This window comes from Acinonyx jubatus, chromosome D2 (genome assembly GCF_027475565.1).
Source record: "Acinonyx jubatus isolate Ajub_Pintada_27869175 chromosome D2, VMU_Ajub_asm_v1.0, whole genome shotgun sequence".
Taxonomy (NCBI): Eukaryota; Metazoa; Chordata; class Mammalia; order Carnivora; family Felidae; genus Acinonyx; species Acinonyx jubatus.
Genome location: NC_069393.1, coordinates 6524805 through 6546417, shown reverse-complemented (window position 1 = coordinate 6546417; position 21613 = coordinate 6524805). Strand labels below are relative to the sequence as shown.

The window sequence follows — 21613 nt, the reverse complement described above, 5'->3', positions numbered from 1 at the left end:
ATACTGACAAGTGCCCAGTGCAGGGCTTGAACTCACGAACTGTGAGATAATGATCTGAGCTGCAACCAAGAGTCGGACGCTGAACCAGCTGAGCCACCCAGGCATCCCATAATCGGTGGTCTTGAAATTCATATGGAGGGAGCACCTGACAGATGCTTTAGATTGAATTTTTCGTGATTTACCTCTGAAATTCAGGGGCACCTGGGTGGCTCAGTCAGTTCAGCATCTGACTTCAGCTCAGGTCATGTTCTCGCAGTTTGTGGATTCGAGCCCTGTGTCGGGCTCTGTGCTGACAGCTCAGAGCCTGGAGCCTGCTTCGGATTCTGTGTCTCCCTCTCTCTCTGCCCCTCCCCCACTCATGCTCTGTCTCCCCCTCTCTCTCTCAAAATAAATAAACGTTAAAAAAAATTTAATAAAAATAAAATAAAATTCCATTTGGGACCATTCTGTGCATGGCTTTCAAATTTATAAGCCACAAGTAGTAGCCTCGTCAAAGCGAGTGACTTAAAGCTATTAATTGGGCTAATAATGCTTTAGGTTGGTGATGATTTTAGTCGTGATGGAGATAGGCCAACCACAAAGACCCAGATTGTTTAGATTTCTTCGCTTTTTTTTCCTACTGCCGCACTTTGACCTGTTGGTTCCAAGAATTTTAAGTTCAAAGATTTGTGGCGATTTCCAGGGCTGGAGGGCAGCATGCTGAATGGACCATCTGAACTCAACATTTCTTCCCAACTTAAAACAGATTCTTCTTTTATGGCATCAGTGAACCGTCTCATCGCCCCTTCCTTGCTGTTCACTAAACCCTAGCGTGCTTTCTGTTTGCTCTGTCTTGAAGCTCAGATGAGACTCCAAGGTCCCAGGGCGAGGTGATGTCTCGAGGGCGGGAGGGAACAGGCAGTTCTCAAATTTTGAATGTGACCCAAACATCTGTGGATTTAGAAAAGCCGGTCCCCTTCACACAGAGTGAAGATTTCAGCTCTGCTGCTAAGGTTACTTCTTTTTCTTGTTCGATAGAGAACAACCATTTCTGTGTATTTGGCTTGACTTCCATGCTTTTTGAGATGAAGGCGATTCAAAGGTTTATTTTCTTTTTTAAAAAAATGTTTGTTTATGAGAGAGAGAGAGAGAGAGAGAGAGAGAGAGAGAGAGAGAGAGAATCCAAACCAGGCTTCACGCTGTCCATGCAGACAATGCAGGGCTCAAACCCATGAACTGTGAGATCGTGACCTGAGCCGAAATCCAGTTGGACAGTTAACCTACTGAGCCACCCAGGCGCCCCTCCAAGGTTTACTTCTCACGACAGCACCGTTTACATTACATTTGGGCTCAGACTTGGGTGGTGGAGTGTGCAGTCGTGGGGCCAATGGCTGTGAGGCATGATGTCATGGGTTTCTGTGCCGGACCATTCCTGCCATGCACGCTCACTGGAGGATAGGGCAGGGTGCAAGGCAGGTGGGGTGCAAATGTCTACTCCTAAGGCATCGGATTTTGAGGAAGACACTTAATGTCTCTGGGCGTCCACTCCTCAGACTGGATCCTGGGTTCACTGTGTCCCCTGGAGCCCTTGAAGAAGCCTCAGCTGCCAGTGAGGACACAGGAAAGCCTGGGCAGATTTGGCCTCCACCCCGACCTCCAGCCTTTGATTTCTCTACATATCAGATTCTGGGCGAGATTTTGTTTGAATGGTGGATCCCATTGCTTGGAAACAAATATGAAAACCACCTGAAGATCACTGTGCTCCACGGGTCCCAGCATTGTGAGGTTTCCTGACTCTCCCACTGCCTGGAGGCCCCACACGATTCCATCCCACTTGGCTCTTAACCCCTCTTACTCAGCTCCTTTGAGACTCACTGCATGGAGGGATGGCTCAGGGGGTAAAACCAGGTCTGCCTAAACGCATTCAAACAAATCACTCCAGCTCATCACTGCATAATTTCATGGCCATTTCACCTATCCCAGAATTCCTCATGAAAACTGTGTCCTGGGTTGGAAGCCTGGGTTGGGAATAAGGAATAAGCAGTGTTTTCTCCTGGTCACAGCAAGGAAGGAAGAGAAAAGAATTTGGACAGGTGAGGAGGCTGGTCCTGTGCCCTGCCAGCTGTGAGGGGTTGGGGCCCATGCCCAATGGATATGAGCTGGCGGGAGGAAATGAACTTTTCATGAGGACTGGCATCCATTATGGGAGGGGCAGCTTCGTGGACTTCCGTGTTTGGCATTTTCTGTAAACCTTTGACTTTCTCTCGTCCACGGCATGCAGACTTTTGTAGTGAATTAGAATACGGGGCGCCTGGGTGGCTCATTCGGTTCAGCGTCCGACTTCGGCTCAGGTCATGACGTTGCAGTGTGTGGGTTCGAGCCCCACGTCGGGCTCTGTGCTGACAGCTCAGAGCCTGGAGCCTGCTTCCGATTCTGTGTCTCCCTCTCTCTCTGCCCCTCCCCCACTCACACTCTCTCTGTCTCTCAAAAATAAACGTTTAAAAAATTAAAAAAGAGAAAAAGAATGTGCAGAGTATGTTCACACGAAAGAAACAGCCCATAAATCACCTTGACATGAAGACACAGATGCCCCCTCTGAGTGGCCACGGTTCTAGGATAGGTGGCTTTGCGTGTGGAACGTGGGGAAACTTGAGGTTCTGTTGACCCCTTGCGTGGGTTTCTTTGCCCAGTGCATGGCCCCGTGCACCTGCCCCTCCTTCAGGGCAGGAAGAGGGCCAGGCTGAGGCTTAGGCTTAACTTTCCCTCACCCATCGTTCTCCCTTGCCTTTCCCCTCTCTTCCTTTGCCCATCTCCTCTCTCCTTGCCTGTCATATTGCTAGGAAAAGTTATTACAAATCCTTCATTTTTGTGACCTTATTTTCAGAACTGGAAGTAACTCGAGGCTGTGTGAAGCCACCCCACTTGGAGCTCTTTATACCCTGCCCTTTGTTCTCCTTTGAACACATGACTTCTTTCCCTTAGTTGTCCTTCCCTCCCTTGCTGGCATCTTCTTCCTTCTCTCTCATTGCCTCATTTCCAGCCTGAGCCAGCCTGCAGGTGTCTCCGGGGGGGAGCGGGGGGGGCGGGGGTTGGTGGCAGCAGCTCAGTCCCAGCCAGCCTACTCTGCTCATTCCAGGTCAGGGCCCCTTCCTTTCCCAGGGTTGTCTTCCCAAACGGAGGAGCTGGTAAAGTACAACCCCAACGTACCATCTACTTGTAGCTATAGTTCATTTTTAATTCCCATTTGGGCCCAATTTTTCTCTCCTTCCCAAACTTGCCCCACCATCCCACCCTGTAGCTGCCCATCAGTTGAATGGGCAGGATCAGAGTTCTAGAGAGGTTACCAGCTCTGCGAGGTCAAGGCCTTTGCAGAAAGCAGAGCCAGGCACCCTGGTGTCTTTTTTTAAAAGTGTGTCATTTTTTAAAGTGGTGTCATTATTTTAAAATGAAAAAAGTAGAATGAAACCGTTTGGAATCGTGAAAGGAGCTTTTAAAACCGCTTTAAGAAGAAAATTGCTTTGGCATGGAAACATGGTCTTCCATAAAGAAAAAAACATGACTTAAGAAATTCAATTTTCTTAAATTTCTAGATTTAAGAAATTAAGGGGCACCTTAAGAAAATTTAAGAAATTAAGGTGGCTCAGTCGGTTAAATGTCTGACTTTGGCTCAGGTCATGACCTCATGGTCTGTAAGTTGAAGCCCTGCATCGGGCTCTGTGCGGACAGCTGGGAGCCTGGAGCCTGATTCAGATTCTGTCTCCCTCTCTCTCTCTCTGCCCCTCCCCCATTCACGCTCTGTCTCTGTCTCTCAAAAATAAACATTAAAAAAAATTTTTTTAAAAAGGAAATTCAGTTATAAATTGCCTTTTTCTAGAAATGATTTGAAGATTATAGAAACGCATACATATGTGAAGATGATGGTTGGGAGAGAACACCGAAACCCATACGTGCTTGCACCAAGGTTCCCCTCTGTTGAGAAGGGTGCAGCAAAACGAGGCCCCGGGCAAACGTAATTTATAAAAGGATCGCTTAAAAACTATAAATGACATAAATATTTGTTGGAAGAGCGAAAAGAAAGCAGAGTGAGGCTGATTTCTTGGTTGTTCTGTCGGCCAGTATTTTCCCTACCTTTTGGGGATCCTAATTTGTTGAAAGCATCCCCTTTCACACCAGGAGCTGAAGGATTTGTTGGGGTGGGGGAGGGGACCCTAGAGAAAAGAATAGAATAGAAGAATAGACAGCAGGAGGGTCCAAGGAAGCAGAACGTGTTAGGACTTGTTAGGTATCATCTAGGTCACTGTTTTCCAGACATATCTGTGGACCGCTAGCAGTAATTTAAAATCCAGCAACCCTTTGGTCCATAAGACTCAGTTTGATGGTGCCTGTCCCATGGGAGTTGATTTAGTCTTGACTTCAGGAGTCTAAGCTGCCAAGTGCACAGGCTAGACCTCCTCCATCCACCACTACTTTGCTAACCTCTCGTTTCCCACAGACCTTTGAAGAGTATCCTTTCTGTATCCCCTGACAGTGCTCAGAGTTCTCGCTCTCAAAGCACATGAGACCAGGAAAACTGGAATCAGTCTTGGGAAGACTCAGGAGAAAGAGGAGAAGCCCTCCTGTAGGATAATCCGGACACCGAGGGCCCCCTCGAGGGAAGGAGAGGTTCTGTTCCGCCATTTCGAGGGATAGGATTCTGTCCTGGGTCTTAGAGCTTTAAAACCAGAAGTTAACTGGTACCTTGGGAACCCCCAGAGAACCTGAACCAGCCACTGAAAATGTGCCCTAGACCTCAGCCCTTGACTTCCAACTTGAGGGAAGAGAACAAGGTGGGGTGTTATTGGCTAGCCTCTGTGTCACTCACCCACTTCCTGAGCCCTCGTTCTATGAGTTCTATCATCAGGACTCTTTAGAAAACAGGAGTTCCATCTACTGGGCCTCCTTGTGCTTGGCCTGCGGGAAGTAATTCCTACAGAGGAGGAACTTGAGGCTCTGAGAAATTATGTGATCTCCCCAAAGCCATGTGGCGGACACACATGCACCTGGTAGAAACCCAGGGACGCCTACCCTCCCCCCGCAAAGCCTACCGTCTTTCTATAACACCTGTCTCACTGCGTGGGGAAAATTGATCTCTCCTTCCTTCGTGGGAAATGGGTGACTTTGACTTCAGCCACGCTCAACCGTGTTCTTCCTGCCCGGTGGGCCAAGGGGAAAGACGCCGTGGGGAAGCCTCAGATCCTTCTCCTCACATGCTCTGACAGAACGGCCACGGGAGGTGTGTACATACACCTGCAGGTGTTCCAACTCGCTTCCAGGTGAAAGGGAAGTTGGGTTTGGGGGAACCTGGTATGGAGCGTGGCCTGAGACAGAGAGGGTGAGTACCAGGTTGGATGAGCAGCCATGGTGTCCGTGTGCAAAAACCATCAGAGGCAGGATCCAGGTGGCAGACAACAGGAAGTCCATGGGTATCACCCAGTGGAGAGCGGAGGATGACGCCCGGCAAGATGCCTAGAGGTCTGGGGTTCTTGCACATTCCCCTCAGTGGACTAAACCACTGATGCAGAAGGAACTTAGAAGGTCACTGGGACCACTCAGAGGCCTCGCTCCAAACACCGTGTCCACATTTTGTTTGTAGCTGTCGTGGACCAGCGCCCCATCAACTACTGCACGACGGGCCTCCATGACTGTGACATTCCACAGCGGGCGCAGTGTATCTACATGGGAGGGTCCTCCTATACCTGCTCCTGTTTGCCGGGCTTCTCTGGGGACGGCCGAGCCTGCCAAGGTATGTGGTTCCTCTGATTTTTCTCCCTGTGTAACCCGAAAAGATTCCATGTGCTAATTACCAACTCATCCTGAAATTAAGAGAGCTATTGTTTTTTGTTTTAAGTTTGCTTATTTGTTTTGAGAGAGAGTGAGTGCAGGGGAGGAGCAGAGAGTGGGGGAGAGAGACAATTCCAAGCAGGTTCCGCCCTGTCAGCATGGAGCCCAGGGCATGGTTCAATCTCATGAACTGTGAGATCATGACCTGAGCCGAAATCAAGAGTTGGACACTCAACCCACTGAGCTACCCAGGCGCCCTGAGAATTACCCTTTCAACTCTGTTGGGTAAATGGGCTGCATTTTGTCTGTCTCTGGTAGTGTGAACCATGCACTTTCCTTTGGAAGCTGTTCTCACTGGAGAAGACGTTCAGCCTCCCCCTACTATTTTGTTCTGTTGACTTGCTCGCTTAAGCAACAATTAGACCCCTGCTGTCTGGTAGGAACTGAGGAGATTGTCTTTTCCAAAAAGGCAGATAATCCTTGTATACAAGGGGACTTGAGGTCCAGCTTTTTCTTTAGTAACATAGCTATAGCCATTCTCCTGGTCTGCTCTCACCTTCTGCTCCAGAAAAAGCCAAGTCCCCTTATTAAATAAATGACTGCAGAGTCTGGGAGAGTAAATGTCTCCACAGAATTCTTTCAGACGTGAGGTGAGTCCATTGTTGGCTGCCAGGATGCTTTTTAAAGGTGATTTTAGGTAAGATAGCTGTAAAAAAAAAGTACCCCGATCCCCTGATTTGCAAAGTTACTTAATAATACACCATGTAGTATTTCTGAAAAGTCCAAGCTTTTCTAAGATTATAATTTCTGAGATACAGTACTTTTTTTTTTTAAGTTTATTTATTTAAGAGAGAGAGAGAGAGACAGAGACAGAGGAAGAGAGAATCCCAAGTAGGTTCCACCCTCAGCATAGAGCCCGACACAGGGCTTGAACTCAAGAATCGTGAGATCATTACCTGAGCTGAAATCAAGAGTGGGACCCTTAACCGACTGAGTCACCCAGGCATACCTGGGATATTTACTTTTTGTTACTGAAAGAAAAGTAAATGTGAATTTTTTCTTGTCTCCAAGGTTTTTCTGTCAGTGGTTAATAATGTCTCCAAACTCTCAGACATTTTTGAAGCTCTCATTTGTGGTGAGAAGGATCATTTTATATAATATGCAAAAGAATCTTCTCTTTTTTTTCCTTTTGCATGCTTAATTTTCCATGAAAATGTTAATCATCAAAGTGAAACACATTTTACAAATACACAAGATAGAAATTGGGGAGTTAGTGGTTTTTTAAAAAATGTTTGTTTATTTTTGAGAGAGAGAGAGAGACAGAGCATGAGCAGGGGAGGGCAGAGAGAGGGAGACACAGAATATGAAGCAGGCTCCAGGATCCAAGCTGTCGGCACAGAGCCTGATGTGCGGCTCGAACTCACAGACCTCGAGATCATGACCTGAGCCAAAGTCAGACACTTAACAGACTGAGCCACCCAGGCGCCCCCGGGAGATTGTGTTTTGATGAGTAATGTTTAGTGAACTTTAAATCACTGTTCCCAGATCAGAAACAGAGTCTTTTAGAGCTGACGAAGTAGTTTAAATTATTGTATAAACTATGAATTCCAGAACAAGTGTCATTGTCCCTGGGCTTGGTGGCTCTTTTGCAGATGTGGATGAATGCCAGCCAAGCCAGTGTCACCCCGATGCCTTCTGCTACAACACTCCCGGCTCCTTCACATGTCAGTGCAAACCCGGCTATCGCGGAGACGGCTTCCATTGTGTGCCTGGAGGTAAGGTGTCAGAGATGTTTGGAGTTGGTAAACCATTGCCACATTCATGAATCCTGAGTCCCTGAACCTGGGAGAGGAGGTGAGGTGGGGAAGTTGCAGCCTCTATGGAGGGTCCTCAGAGTTGTTAAGGTGGGATATCAGAGCACAGCTCTAGTGGACGGGCATGCAGATTGTGCACTGCACAACTCCAGAGGATGCCACACAGACTGTAACTGTACCGGCAACCTGAAGTCTGTCATCCTTGTAACTTGAGCAAGCAGTTCAGGTAAGAACTGCTCTAGATTAGGGTTCCCCAGAGAAACAGAACTAATAGTGTGTGTGTGTGTGTATCTGTCTGTCTGCCTGTCTGTGTTTGTTTATAAAGGAATGTATTATAAGGAGGTTCTTATGATTATAAAGACTTGCAAGTCCCAAGATTTACAGTTAGCAAACTGGAGACCCGGGACACCCAATGTTCCCATTTGACACTGAAGGCAGAGAAAAGCCAGTGTCCCAGTTCATAGTCATTAGGAAGGAAGGATTCTCTCTTACTCAGGGAAGGGCCAGCCTTTTTGTTCTATCCTAGCCTTCCACTGTTTGGCTGAGGCCATCTGCTTTACTCAGTCTGTGAAGGTAAAATCTCATCCAAAACATCCTCACAGAAGCACCTAGAATGTTTGACCAAATATCTGGCACCCACGTATCTGGCATATCCCCACCCTGTGGCCCAGTCAAGTTCGCACGTAAAAGTGACCCATCCCAGCTTCCTAGGAGTCACGGGGAATAGAGCTAGGGTGGAGGTGGGGAGCACGCGTGAAGGGCCACCACTGGGGAAAGGTGGAGGCCACGGACTGTACAGAATTGTCCGTGTTACCACCTATACCTGGACTGTGCACCTGCTGAAGTTACCTGCTGACCCAAGGCTTGGGTGGCATCTCATTAGACCATAAGAATAATGATAGTCCTGGGTCCGGATCTGGACTCAATTCTGGGAACGTGGGAGGCACTCGACAGATGCTGTCGCGTGAATACGTGTAATTGGCTGCTGTTTGTTAGAACCTGCTCTGTGCTAGAAGCTTCCCCCGTACTCTTTCATGTAATGTTCACCATTGTCCTTTTGGAGCAAACACTACTACGATCCCCATTGGCAGAGAATGCCGATGCTTACCAAGATAAAGGCGTAATCAAGGTCCCACCAGTAGTAAGTGCTAGAACTGAGACTCAAACCCAGGTCTGTCTGATGGGCTTAATAAGCCTGGATTCAGTCCTCTAAACCACATGGTATTCCGTCATGAGATTAAGAATGTATTTGACACAGCAGACTGGAGTCACGTAGTTACTTATTTTTAATGACTGCTACTGTTTGTAGCCAGATATAGTCATGCCACTGTCAATATGTTATATATATAAATACACAAATATATAATGTTTCAACAAAATACCCATTTCACCACCTTTAAAAAATATATATATTTTTGAGAGCGGGAGTGGGGGAGGGGCAGAGAGAGAGGGAGAGAGAGAGTCCCAATTAAGCTCTGCGCTGCTCGAACCACAAGACCACGACCTGAGCTGAAATCAAGAGCCAGAAGCTCAATCTGCTGAGCCACCCGGAGCCCCCATTTCACCACCTTTTTAAGCAATTAATAGCGATTTCGATGTCTGTCTCCTTCACTAGCCTGTGAGTGTAGGATGCGTATGCCTTTTATTTTTATGTCCAGCGGTATCCCGTGGAGCATGTGGCCCATGATGGTGCTCACAGATTTATAACTGTTGAAGAACCAAGTGAATGTACCAGTTTCCACTCCTATCAGCAGTATATAAAAGTATTTATTTATCCCCGCTCTCAACAGGACTAGGTGTTTTCCAGTTTTTAGGATAGTTGTCCAACTAAAAGGCGAGAAATCATAGATTAAGTTAAAATTTGGGTATATAGTACGTATTTCTGATCTACATTGTTCCCTTCTGATTAGAACAAGTATCGCCATACTGCTACTTACACGCCAAATCTGGCCCACCTCTTGTTTTTATAAATAAAGTTTTATTGGAACACAGCCATGCTTGTTAGTTTATGTATAGTCTGTGGCTTCTTTAATCTTACAAAGGCTGAGTTCAGTAGTTGTGACAGAGATTATAAGGCATGCAAAGCCTGAAATATTTACTACCTGGCCCTTGAGAGAAAATGTTTGCCAACCCCAGCCAGAAGGAACCGAGGCAGGGCCAACTTTTTGTTCCTGAAATTGTGGGTAAAAACTCTTAGTGCTGCCCATAGATTCTGACAGGCAGGTTACATAGAGAAGAGTTCGTGATGATCTTAGTCAAGACTCTCCAGCAACTACTAAAAATCACTGACATCCCGTTATTTCCTTAAGCTTGCTTCATATCACCAGTTCAAAAAGAAGCAGATGTCTTCATCTCTTGGTTTTGTTTTTTGTTTTTAACCTCACTCCTTGCCCCCTCTTTAAGGCTCTGTTAAGTAAACAGAAACAAATTCATCCCTGCAGGCTGGGATATGAAGCTGGGACAAGGATAAAACCAATGAGCACCGTCTGCTAGGATTGTTTATGTATTCAATCCTGTTCTCCTAAGAAATTCAACATCTAGTTAAATAGTCAAGAGAGAATGTGCACTAGAAATACATACCAGTGTTCACCGAGTATTGCTTGTAACAGAAAAGAAATCTAAATGACTGTTGGTAGGAGGAATGGACCAATGGGGTTTTGGAACAATTCATACAATGAAATAATATGCAGCAATTAAAATGAGTAAAATGTTAAAAACATAAACAATGTAAGAATGTTAAAAAGTTTGGGGCGCCTGGGTGGCTCAGTCAGTTGAACATCCAACTCTTGGTTTTGTCTCAGGTCATGATCCCACTATTCGTGAGCTCGAGCCCCGCGTGGGGCTCTGTGCTGACAGTGCGGAGCCTGCTTCAGATTCTGTCTCTCCCTCTTTCTCTGCCCCTCCCCTGCTCACACTGTCTCTCTCTCAAAAATAAATAAATCAACTTAAAAAATATATAACGCTAGGGGCGCCTGGGTGGCGCAGTCGGTTAAGCGTCCGACTTCAGCCAGGTCACGATCTCGCGGTCTGCGAGTTCGAGCCCCGCGTCAGGCTCTGGGCTGATGGCTCAGAGCCTGGAGCCTGTTTCCGATTCTGTGTCTCCCTCTCTCTCTGCCCCTCCCCCGTTCATGCTCTGTCTCTCTCTGTCCCAAAAATAAATAAACGTTGAAAAAAAAAATTAAAAAAAAATATATATAACGCTGTATGAAAATAAACCTATGTGTGTATACATATGTAGGAAATCTACAAAATGCATACAGAGGAATGAAAAACGAAAACTGAGAGCACAGGGTTACCTGCATGTAGGAGAGAGGCAGTTGGGATTGTGGAGGTTACACAAGAGCAGACTTTGTATTTTTCAGCTGGAATATGAACACTGAGGTTTTCATCGTATATTTCTAAATTATGGCTGACTAAAATACTTTCTGAAATATTAGCAGGGAGAAAACTAATGTCATCCGGACGCCTATTGCCAAACACAATGAAGTGCAGGGCGTCGGACAGTCCACACTTAATTTGGTACCTACTGTATACAGAAGGGACTAGCTGAAAAAATTAAACTGGCTTCGAGGGTGAGTCAGTTGAGGCAACAGCTTCTGCATTGTCAACTGGTGACAGGCAAGACCAGAAATTCTGATTTGTTTCCCCCAAGCTTCTGCACTCTTGCTCACAACCTGTGTATGTTCCATGGATCGCTAGCGCCATTTGCTTTTAAATGAAATGGAATCGAAAACAAGAATCAAGAAGATATCAGAGTATACAGAGTATATATAGTAGGAAAAAGTACTGTTTCATGAAATGATGCTTATATCTGCATGGATGAGTATGTGTGTGTGCGTATACATGTGTATATCGAGTTGCTGAGCAGAATGTATTCCTGTGGGTCATGGCCAGAAAGTTTGAAAGCCACCATGGTCCCGTTGACTCTTGAACAACACGGGGGTTAGGGGCACTGACTCTCCCACGCAGTTGAAAATCCACATATAACTTTTGACTGCCCAAAAACTTAACTACTAAGAGCCTACTGTTGACCGATAACATAAACAGTCAATTAACACATAGTCTGTATGTGGTATGTATTAAATACTGTATTCTAACAATGCAGTAAGAGAGAAGAAAGAAAATTTCATGAAGAAAGTCATAAGGAAGAGAAAATACATTTACAGTTCTGTTCGGTAAAAAAAAATTCACAGTTCAGACCCGTATTGTTGAAGAGTCCTTTGTAGTTATCTATTGTGATGTAACAAATGATCTTCAAGGTCGACAGCTTAAAACATTACGTCTTTATTATCTCACAGTTTCTGTGGGTCAGGAATTCAGGAGCCGCTTAGCTGGGTGGTCTTGGTTCAGGGTCTCTCATGAGGTCATTGTCTGGGGATTAGCTGAGGTTGTGGTCTTTGAAGGTCATCTGAGGCTGAAGGATCCCTGTGGTTGCTGACAGGCCTCTGTTCCTCATGCATTGTTGTACTGAGGGCTTCACATCCTCACAGCCTGGGTCTCTTCATAGGGCGCCTCAGTGACTTCAACACCTAGCAGCTGGCTCCCTCCAGACCAAGTAATGAGAGAGAGAACACCCAAGCTGGAAGCCATGGTCTTCTGTAACCTCATCTTGGAAGGGACACACTGTCCCTTCTGGTGATGCTGTTAGTCACAGGCCAGCCCCCTAACAGTGTTGAAAGGGAATTGCCTAAATGTGAAACTACCAGGAGGTGGGAGATGGGGGCCATCTTGGAGGCCGGCTACCAGAGCCAATGACCTTGCCTGAGGACTGTCTGGAGGAATGTAATTGGCTAGATTTTTGGAAAGTAGGAGACCGGATTCTTAGCAGATCAAGAGATATATAATACAAAGTCCTGGGCTAGAGTTGCAAAGCTTGATCCTTAAGGGCAAATGCCAAGCCTATGGATGTTTGATCACATCTCTTCACCTATGGATGTTTGATCACATCTCTTCACGTGTGGCGCCCGTCACACTTACCAGCATCTCGCACCTAGAGACACATCACACAACTGTAGACACAAAGGCAATTCAAGAGTTCAGAAAGCAGGGCTGCAAGAGAAGATGAAAACATCGAGGAGATAATACAGTTTAAGAGAAAGAAAGCTGACGAACAACTTAATGTACACTTTTTATTTTTTTATGTCTTGTTGTTTGTGTTTCAGTGTGCACTTCACTTCAATCAAACCCTATGATAGAAAACTTGCATTTCCCAGTCAGAGCTAGAAGCAGCTCTAGAATTCTATAATTCATCTCCTTTGTTTTATAAACAAAGAACATGAGGACTGAGTAATTTCTTGGTTTACAAAAAAGTTCCTTGAACTTTTTGTATAAAAGAATTTTCTATAGCAATTTTTCTCAAAATTGAGTAAAACCCTTTTTATTTATTTATTTTTAACGTTTATTTATTATTGAGACAGAGAGAGACAGAGCATGAACGGGGGAGGGGCAGAGAGAGAGGGAGACAGAATCCGAAGCAGGTTCCAGGCTCTGAGCTGTCAGCACAGAGCCCAACGCAGGGCTCGAACTCACAGACCACGAGATCGTGACCTGAGCTGAAGTCGGACGCTTAACCGACTGAGCCACCCAGGCGCCCCGAGTAAAACCCTTTTTAAAAGAAATTCTTTTTTTTAGGTTTATTTATTTAGTTAGAGAGAGAGAGAGAGAGAGCGAGCATGCAAGTGGGGGAGGGGCAGAGAGAGAGAGAGAGAGAGAGAGAGAGAGAGAGAGAGAGAATCCCAAGCAGGATCTGCACCATCCGCACAGAGTTCAATGCGGGGCTCGAACGTACAAACCATGAGATCATGACCTGAGCCGAAATCAAGAGTCAGATGCTCAACCAACTGAGCTACCCAGGCGCCCCAAAAGAAAGACATTCTTAAAGTCTCTGGTGTTGGGTTAGATTATTTTTATTATAAATAAGTCTCCGTGTGTGGAAGAGCCCCCAGGAGCAGCCAGCCCCTCTTGGGGGCAGATGGGGCTGGAAGAGGCTAAAAAAATGGCGCCTCCCCAAATGAGTTCCTCAGCCCCATGGAGTATATCAGAGGCTGCAATAGTTATCTATGTGAATTAGCACAGAGAAAGAAATGTAATCAGGCGAGAGAATGAAATGTAAGTCAAGAAAGTTAAAAAGGTACTTTTTTTCTTATTTCTCCTTCTCTTTCACTTTTCTCTCATTTTCTTTGTCCCCAACCTTGAGAAAGTCACCCCAGACTTCCTGCTTTTCCCTGGATAAATAGCAGGTCTTGACTGCTTCCTCCCCCACGCAGATCAGACTAGATGAGTGAAAGGAATCTTGCCTGAGTGGTCATTTTATCAGCCAGAAACAGGGCCAGGAAATGTATCGTTATTACCCTGTCCTCACCCTACCCACAGTGGAAAATTCTTCATGGGGGGCTGGGGCCCCTGGAGCAGCTCCCACTGCCTGGTGGCCAGGCTGAGAAGCCATCCCAAGAAACCCAGCGACATCACAGCTTTACATAAACATACTTGAAATTCCATCTCCTGAGTCACAACTGGGGTTTTCCCCTCCTTTGTATGAGTTCAGGATACAGCACTTAAAAGTTCCACTGTAAAAGTTGCCGATCGCTTGAGATGTTGTACATTGGTCAAACACCACGTCCGTGCAGAACCGTCAGCCTCGTAGAATGGAGCTGCCTCTGCTTCCTCAGATGTTTGCTTTGGTTGATTGCACACAGAGCGCCAGGTGTGGTTTCAAGTTGGAAGGGCAACATCAAACACAGATGGTGATGGAAGGAAGAGGAGTCTGTGGGCCACAGACGATATCATGAGCGTATTAAGCTCACTTGTGTATGTCACTGTTGACGCAACCCACCCATTGTGCACGTGCACTGGGCTTGTGGGTACAGAGGGGCAGGGGGCTAGGCTAGGAATCCAAAGACCCACATTGTAGCTTGAGCTGAGCTGCTTACTCGTGCTGTGATCGGGGAGCCCTTCACCAGTCTGAGCCTTGGGTCTCATTTGGTGGAAAAAAATACAGTTAGTTGCGTGTTGCATAGGATCCTAGTAGAGTTAAATGAAACACGTGTAAACGGAGACCCCTTGTACGGGAGCTCTAAAACCCTGTGCGCACGGGAGGTATTGAGGAAGTGAATAAGTTCTATGTCCAAGAGTGAACAGGACCCAACATTTTATTCCCAACCGCATGGCTTAGTTGCATCTTTGTTTGGCTCTTCCTACATCATTTTTTTTTTTAATATTAGCCCCTAGGGCTAAAAGGGAAAGCAATACCCACTTTTCCCTTGCCAGGTTTAACACACACTTTCCAGGCACCTTCACTGCTTCCGATCAAGGGAAGAACCACATGAGGCAGGCTAACATGAGACCTGGCAACATAGACAAAGGTACTTTAAACATTTATTGGCAGGATGCGTGCTGAATGTCACCGCGAAGGCCATGTATAGACACGGTCACAAATGAACATTTGAGGGGCACCTGGGTGGCTCAGTCAGTTAAGCTTCTGACTCTTGATTTTGGCCCAGGTCATGAGCTCTCGGTTCCTGAGATTGAGCCCCAGTGCAGAGCCTGCTTGGGATTCTCTCTTCTTCTCTCTCTGACCCTCCTTGCTCATGCTCTCGCTCTCTCTCAAAAATAAATAAACATTAAAAAAAAACCCCAGCACTTTGGAGGCACCCGGGTGGCTCAGTCAGTTGAGTGTTTGACTTCGGCTCAAGTCATGATCTCACGGTTTGTGGGTTCGAGCCCTGCGTCAGGCTCTGTGCAGACAGCTTACTCAGAGCGTGGAGCCTGCTTCGGATTCTGTGTCTTCCTCTCTGTCTGCCCCTCACCCGCTCATGCTCTGTCTCTGTCTCTCAAAAATAAATAAATGTAAAAAAATTAAAAATAAATAAATATACATTTTAAAAAAACAGCACTTTGGGGGCGCCTGGACTCTTGATTTCAGCTCAGGTCATGATCCCAGGGCTGTGGGATTGAGCTCCGCATCCAGCTCTGTGCTGAGTGTGGAGCCTGCTTAAGATTCTTTCTCTCTCTCGCTCTGCCTTTTGCTCTCATTCTCTCTCTCTCTCTCTCTTTAAAAACAAAAACAAACCAAAACAGCACCTTGGTACCCCTTTGCCCTTGAGACCCGTGGAGGAGATGTCTTCTGTGGATCTGGCCTGTCCTGGGCTCTTCTGTCAGGACAGAGTGTAACAGTGTGTTTTCTTGTCCCCTCACCTCTGGACCGTGAGCCCCTTGAGCTCTTCCCTTGTCAGGTGCTTCCTGAGTGGAGGTGAGGGATGATGTAGTAGAATCCGCTTGGGGAGACAAACGAGGAACAGAGTCAGTGTCATTGTTAGTGTGACACAGCTCCAGGGCAGGTGAGCCCAGGCCCCCCCGGGAGCTATGGAGGCACACAGGACCCAGCCCTGGAGGGCCTGGCGAGGCTTCCTGGGGGAAGTAACTGGGAGGAAGGGAAAGCAGGGTCAAGGAGGAAGTGTCCCACCACGCACAGCACATGGAAAGGCCTGGAAAACAGAGGCAGCCGACATAGTTGGGTTTGGCCGGAGGGTGGCTGTCAGCAGTCAGCGTTGCTGGTGGCTGGGCATCGCTCGTGTGGTGGAGACTGTAGGGCTGAGGGTGGTGCTGGCCTGGCCCTTGTGGTGGCCGGACTCCAGCTGCTTCGGAACGAGCTAGAACTCTGTGTATTGGGAAGTTGTTGATTCCAGGCCATAGCTTCTTATCAGCGATTCCCAAAGATCTAGAAGTATTTCCCTATGTGGGGATCTGAGTTGCAGGGCTAAGAGGCCATGTTTCATGCCAAACACGAGCTTATCATTAAAATGAAACACAGTTGTTGGAAAATGTGCCCTGTGGTGTTTGGTCTCCCCACATCTTTGACCTCGACTCAACGTGGATAATCAAGCAGCTTGACATGATAAAAAGGACAAGTTTCAGAGAAGCAAAGTTTCCCAAAGCAAATTTCAGCGATGTCCATCCGGTGATGAATGGACAAGCCAATGTGGCGTAACCACCCTGTGGAATAGTATTCAGCCATCGAAAAGGATGGCATACTGACGGATGCTACAGGGTGAATGAGCCCCGAAGACATTGTGCCGAGGGAGAGCAGCCAGACACAACAGGCCACGTGTGATATGATCCCAGTTATAGGACGTGTCCAGGAGAGGCCATCCATGGAGACAGAAGGCAGGTTGCTGGCTGCCGGGGGCGGGGAGGAGGGGGAAACAGAGAGCAGTGCTCTGCTTCTAGGTGTACGGTTTCCTATGGAGCTGAGGACAGTGGATCAGAATTCGGTAGAGGTGGCGGTTGCCTCTCACCGTGACTACACGAAATGCCACGGAATCGCTCACTTTGAAATAATTTTATGGCGTGTTCGTTCTGCCTCAGTTGTTACAAACTGAAACCAAAAAGTGCTTAGCAGACAAAAGAAAACGCAAACGTAATCTTGACTGTCAAATCCCTCAACCAGGATGATAGTTTACGTTTTAGAAAACGAACAAAACAAAACCCAGTGATGAGCGGGCAGCCTCCGGGGGCCCGAGTCCAGCGTGGGTGTCCCGCAGCCACGGCTGGTGAGCACCGACCGATGACACAGCTGACCGTCTCCCTCTGTTTGTCTCTGTCGTAGAAATGGAGAAAACGCGGTGCCAGCTGGAGCGAGAACACATCCTCGGGGCGGCGGGGGCAGCGGACCCACCACGGCCAGGTCTGTTCGTCCCCGAGTGTGACGAGCATGGGCACTACGTGCCCACCCAGTGCCACGGCAGCACCGGCTACTGCTGGTGCGTGGATCGCGACGGCCGTGAGCTGGAGGGCACCAGGACCAGGCCCGGGATGAGGCCCCCCTGTAAGTCCGAGGGCAGCGCCGTGCTGGGCTTGTGTCTGAGAAGGGCCTGGGGGACCGTGAGCATCACCGGGGGTCCAGTGCCCGTGAGCGTCACCGGGGGCCTTGCCCAGGACGCAGGTGGCACTTTGTGTCTGCCCTCTGCACCCCTCTTCTCCGTCTCCCTCGCATGAACCCTACTCTCTCCATCTCTCCGTCCTTCCTCCCTCCCTCCTCATACCCGTTCTCCTCCTTTCCTGTGCAGACCTGTTCTGTACAGATGCCAGTGGGACAGGCCTCAGTGATTCTCGGTTGGTAGCAGAGGGTGCGTGTGCTGTGGGTCCCCCGGGGCACAGTCCCTGCAGTGGTGGCCTGGCCTTCCAGTGTCTGTGGTGTTGGGACATTGAAGGCCTGGGAGAGGCCGACCGAAGCCCTTCCCTGGGAGGCGCTGGGCGGGGAGTAGGGGCCTGTGTGCGGCCCAGCGGGGCTGTGCGGCTCGGGACCCAAATGGCCTCAGTCTCGGCTTCCTCAGCCTCCACCCAGCAGAGGAGCAGAACAGTCTCTTGGATGGATCCCGGCTCTAAAATCCTGCCTCTGTCTCAAACGTAGGAAATGGTAGCTGTCACAAGTTACCAAAATCAGATGCAGTCAGTCCTTGAATCTCCATTCTCCATACAGCTAATAATCAGGGATTGACCCCCTACCAGATATTTTCCGGAAGCTGCTAAGAGGCTGCTAAGTGAGCAGGAAGTGGTCATTAATCCATCCGGCCAACGTTCACTGAGCTTCAGATGCTGGGGTCAGTGCTGGGGGTCCAGAAGGGGGAGTCACAGTGTGGCACCCAGAAGGTCAGAGGACAGGTGAACAGGTGCAGGGCAGGGAGAGGAGCTCTGTGAGAGAGGAGGAGGCCGGGAGACCCAGAGGAAGGTGTCCCTGGCTTCTGTGGGCATGGGGGGCTAGTTGGGGAAGGCTTTCCAGAGCAGATGGTGTGAACCAAGTTATTGGGGGGGAGGGGCTGGGGTTGAGAGGCCGATTCCAGGCAGCAGGAGCAGGCCGCGAGCTCACAGACATTGCAGGGGTGTCTGTCCTGTGGGAGGAGAGTCGAAGTGAGGATCTGAGATGCCCAGCAGAGGGGCCTGGGGTTGATCACGAGGGCAGCTGGGAGTCCAGGGAAGGTCTTGAGCAGGCATTGATGCCACCAGATGTAGGTTTTAGACAGATTGCTGGTTGGACCGTGGAAGTCGAGAGAAGAGTAAGAGGCCCCTGGGGGAGGGGAGGGGCCGTCCAGGTGCTGAAAACTAATCCAGGTGAGAAGCTTCGAGGGAACGGACCTCAGGGGCTGGCAGTGAGTTTGGAGAGGAGGGATGAACTCCAGAGAGAGTAAAGACGTCAGCCAGATGGGTTTATGTCACTGACTGGGCACAAGGAGCAAGACGTGGAAATGGCCCCAGTGACGACCGGGTCCAGCCCTCTCTCTTCAGAGAGCAGGAGACAAAGCCCAGGAAGAGCCATGACTCATCCACACAGCAAGGGAATGGAGGGCTGGGGCTGGGACCCAGGCTTCCTGACCCCCACTCTGTGCCCCTCACCCTTCTCGGGACACTCTGTCGTCAGGGGAGTCGGGGTGTCGTGCTGGGCATCGGGGTCAGCATTTAGGAGGCGAGGCGGAACCTGGGGGCGAATTAGTCTCTGATCCTCGTTCTGTCCCCGAAAGCCCAGAAGGGGCATGTTCCCGCACGGCAGTGGGTGTGACCCTCGCCCACCACAGGGGCAGGGTGCGTGGGGCTGCTTCCCTGCTAGTCCCCCCAGCATTGGGAAGCTTAGTGCCTGCCACTGGGAAGTGAGCTCCCTGCGGGCAGGGCTTTCCAGGGGCTGTTTTGGTTCACTGCCGCGGCCCGTGCCCAAAGCAGGACGTGAATGGTCACATTATTTCTATTTCGGGGAAGTCCAGGCCGTTTTTTTTTCAAGTGACCTTTGATGGCAGACTCATGCCCCACCTCCTCTTCCTCACAAATGCCCTTTGACTGAGGTCTTTCTGCAACTTGTGCTTTTAGATACAAATGGGCATTGAGTGGCTGTGCGCCTGGTGCCGTGAAGCTGGCGTGACCCCGTCTGTGTATTTGTGTGCACTCCTCCTGCACATAGTCCTTGCTCATTGACATTTCCTGCCACCTAGGTCTGAGTACAGTGGCCCCCCCGATTCACCACGGACCCTCTGTCCCCACTGCTGTGATCCCTCTGCCACCTGGGACCCACTTACTCTTTGCTCAGACCGGGAAGATAGAGCGCCTCCCCCTGGAAGGAAGCACCATGCAGAAGTCAGAAGCCAAGACGCTGCTTCATGCCCCGGTGAGTGCTGGCTTAGTGCACTTGGCGACAGCTTCTGCTTCAGCGACCCGGAAAAACAAGCAGGGTGTAGTTAGACCAGTACCGGGGCTTGACCCTTGGACGCAGGAGCCTCTTGATTCCACGTGACCGCAGGTGTCCGTCTCTAGACGGGGCCACTGTGTTCCCGAGCCGCCTGTGTAGCTGGGAGGGCAGGAGCAGAGTCGGGAAGGCCATGGAGAGGCCACTGTGGTGTCTGACCCCTTGGGTGGGGCATCACACGAGTTGGCAGATCTGGTCTGTGTGCGTCTCCCAGGTCTGACCTTGCCCTTCCTGCTCAGTACAGTGGCTCGTGTTTGGCAGACCATCACCTCAGGATCCTCAAATCTGCCCCGAGGCGGTAACAGCCTCAGCTTAGAGCTTTTCAGAGCATCAAAGATGCATTCTGCGAGCTGGGGAATTTTTGTCTGTTAGGGGTTGGACGCTTCTGAAAAGCTGTTCTGTTTCATCTGTGATCCTGACCCCCTCTCGCCAAGAAACCAGACCTGAGACCTGGGGGCTTCCGGCGGGATTGGGTCAGGGTTGCCAGAGCAGTGGGGCGGAAGGGGGGGCAGCCCTCAGGTCCCATAAGGAGTGAAGACGCTTTTCAAATCCCCTTCTAATTAGCCTCGATTGGATTCGTGTTCTTCTCCTGCACAAAACCCTCTGACGGGCTCTTCCTTCACACAGAATGAATCCAGTTCTTCCTTTGTCCTCTGGCCACCTCCTCCATCCCATTTCCTGCCACTATCCCCCCACTCTCCAGCTTCAGCTCTCTGACCCTCTGGCTGGTCCTCAACACACCACGCACATTCCCACCTCAGGACCTTTGCACCTGCCTGGAGTCCTCTCCCTCCCAGACCCTTCTGCAGTGCACTGCCTCGCCTCACTCAGATTTCTGTTGGCACATCACCTCTCTGAGAGGCCTGACCTGGCCACCCTGGCCGCACTGCTCTCTGCCCCCTTATCCTGCTCTGTGTTCACCATAGCACTCAATACTACTTGATACATTATGTGTCAGTGTATATGTTCCGTATCCGATGTATCTATTCCCGCTAGGAATATAAGCATGCCAGACCAGAAACCATCCACCTGTTTCATGGAGGTATTTGTTTCACAGCAGTGTTAGAGCCAAAACAGTGCTTGGCACTTAGAACATACCTGCCGAACGAATAAGTGATCTTTGTATTGTCCTGTTGCCTCACTGACACACAAATCCCTTTGAGGGTGAGCATCATTCTCATTTTGTGTCCTCTCAAGCACATGCTTACGTAGCGGGAGTGGGCTGGGTTCCCTGTGAAAGTCATTGTCGCCCACGATGAAGGGAAGAGGTTAAATGTCAAGGGAGGCTGTGAAAAGCAGAAAATTGAGGTGGAGCCGGTGGAGGGGAGGGCACTGATACAATAGGAGAGATACTCACTGTTCTTTTATTTTGTGTCTTGTGTATTGTTACCATTTTTAAATTTTTAAAAAAATCTTTATTTACTTTTGAGAGAGAGAGATAGAGTGTGAGCAGAGGAGAGGCAGAGACAGAGGGAGAGAAGCAGGCTCCAGGCTCCGAGCTGTCAGCACAGAGCCCAACACGGGGCTCAAACTCACAAAGTGCGAGATCATGACATGAGCCGAAGGTGGACGCTTAACCGACTGAGCTGCCCAGGCGCCCCTGTTTTTACCATTTCTAACCACTTCTCAATGATGGTGTGACTGTCACCACCATCCATCTCCAGAACTGTTTTCATCATCCCAAACAGAAACTCGGTCCCCGTTAGATAATAACTCCCTCCTTCCCCAGCCACTGGCAACCTCTAGTCTGCTTCCTGTCTCTATGGATTTGACT

General features: G+C 48.9%; 1 protein-coding gene across 1 annotated transcript in view; it reads left to right on the top strand.

Annotated features, from left to right (window-relative positions):
- Positions 1 to 21613, top strand: part of NID1 (nidogen 1) — an 83468-nt gene that overhangs the window by 50006 nt on the left and 11849 nt on the right. Inside the window, exons 11-14 of the mRNA XM_027046989.2 lie at positions 5612 to 5761; positions 7452 to 7574; positions 17218 to 17436; positions 19589 to 19761. Coding sequence (XP_026902790.2) covers positions 5612 to 5761; positions 7452 to 7574; positions 17218 to 17436; positions 19589 to 19761 — 665 coding nt within the window. The remainder of the gene's footprint in view (positions 1 to 5611; positions 5762 to 7451; positions 7575 to 17217; positions 17437 to 19588; positions 19762 to 21613) is intronic.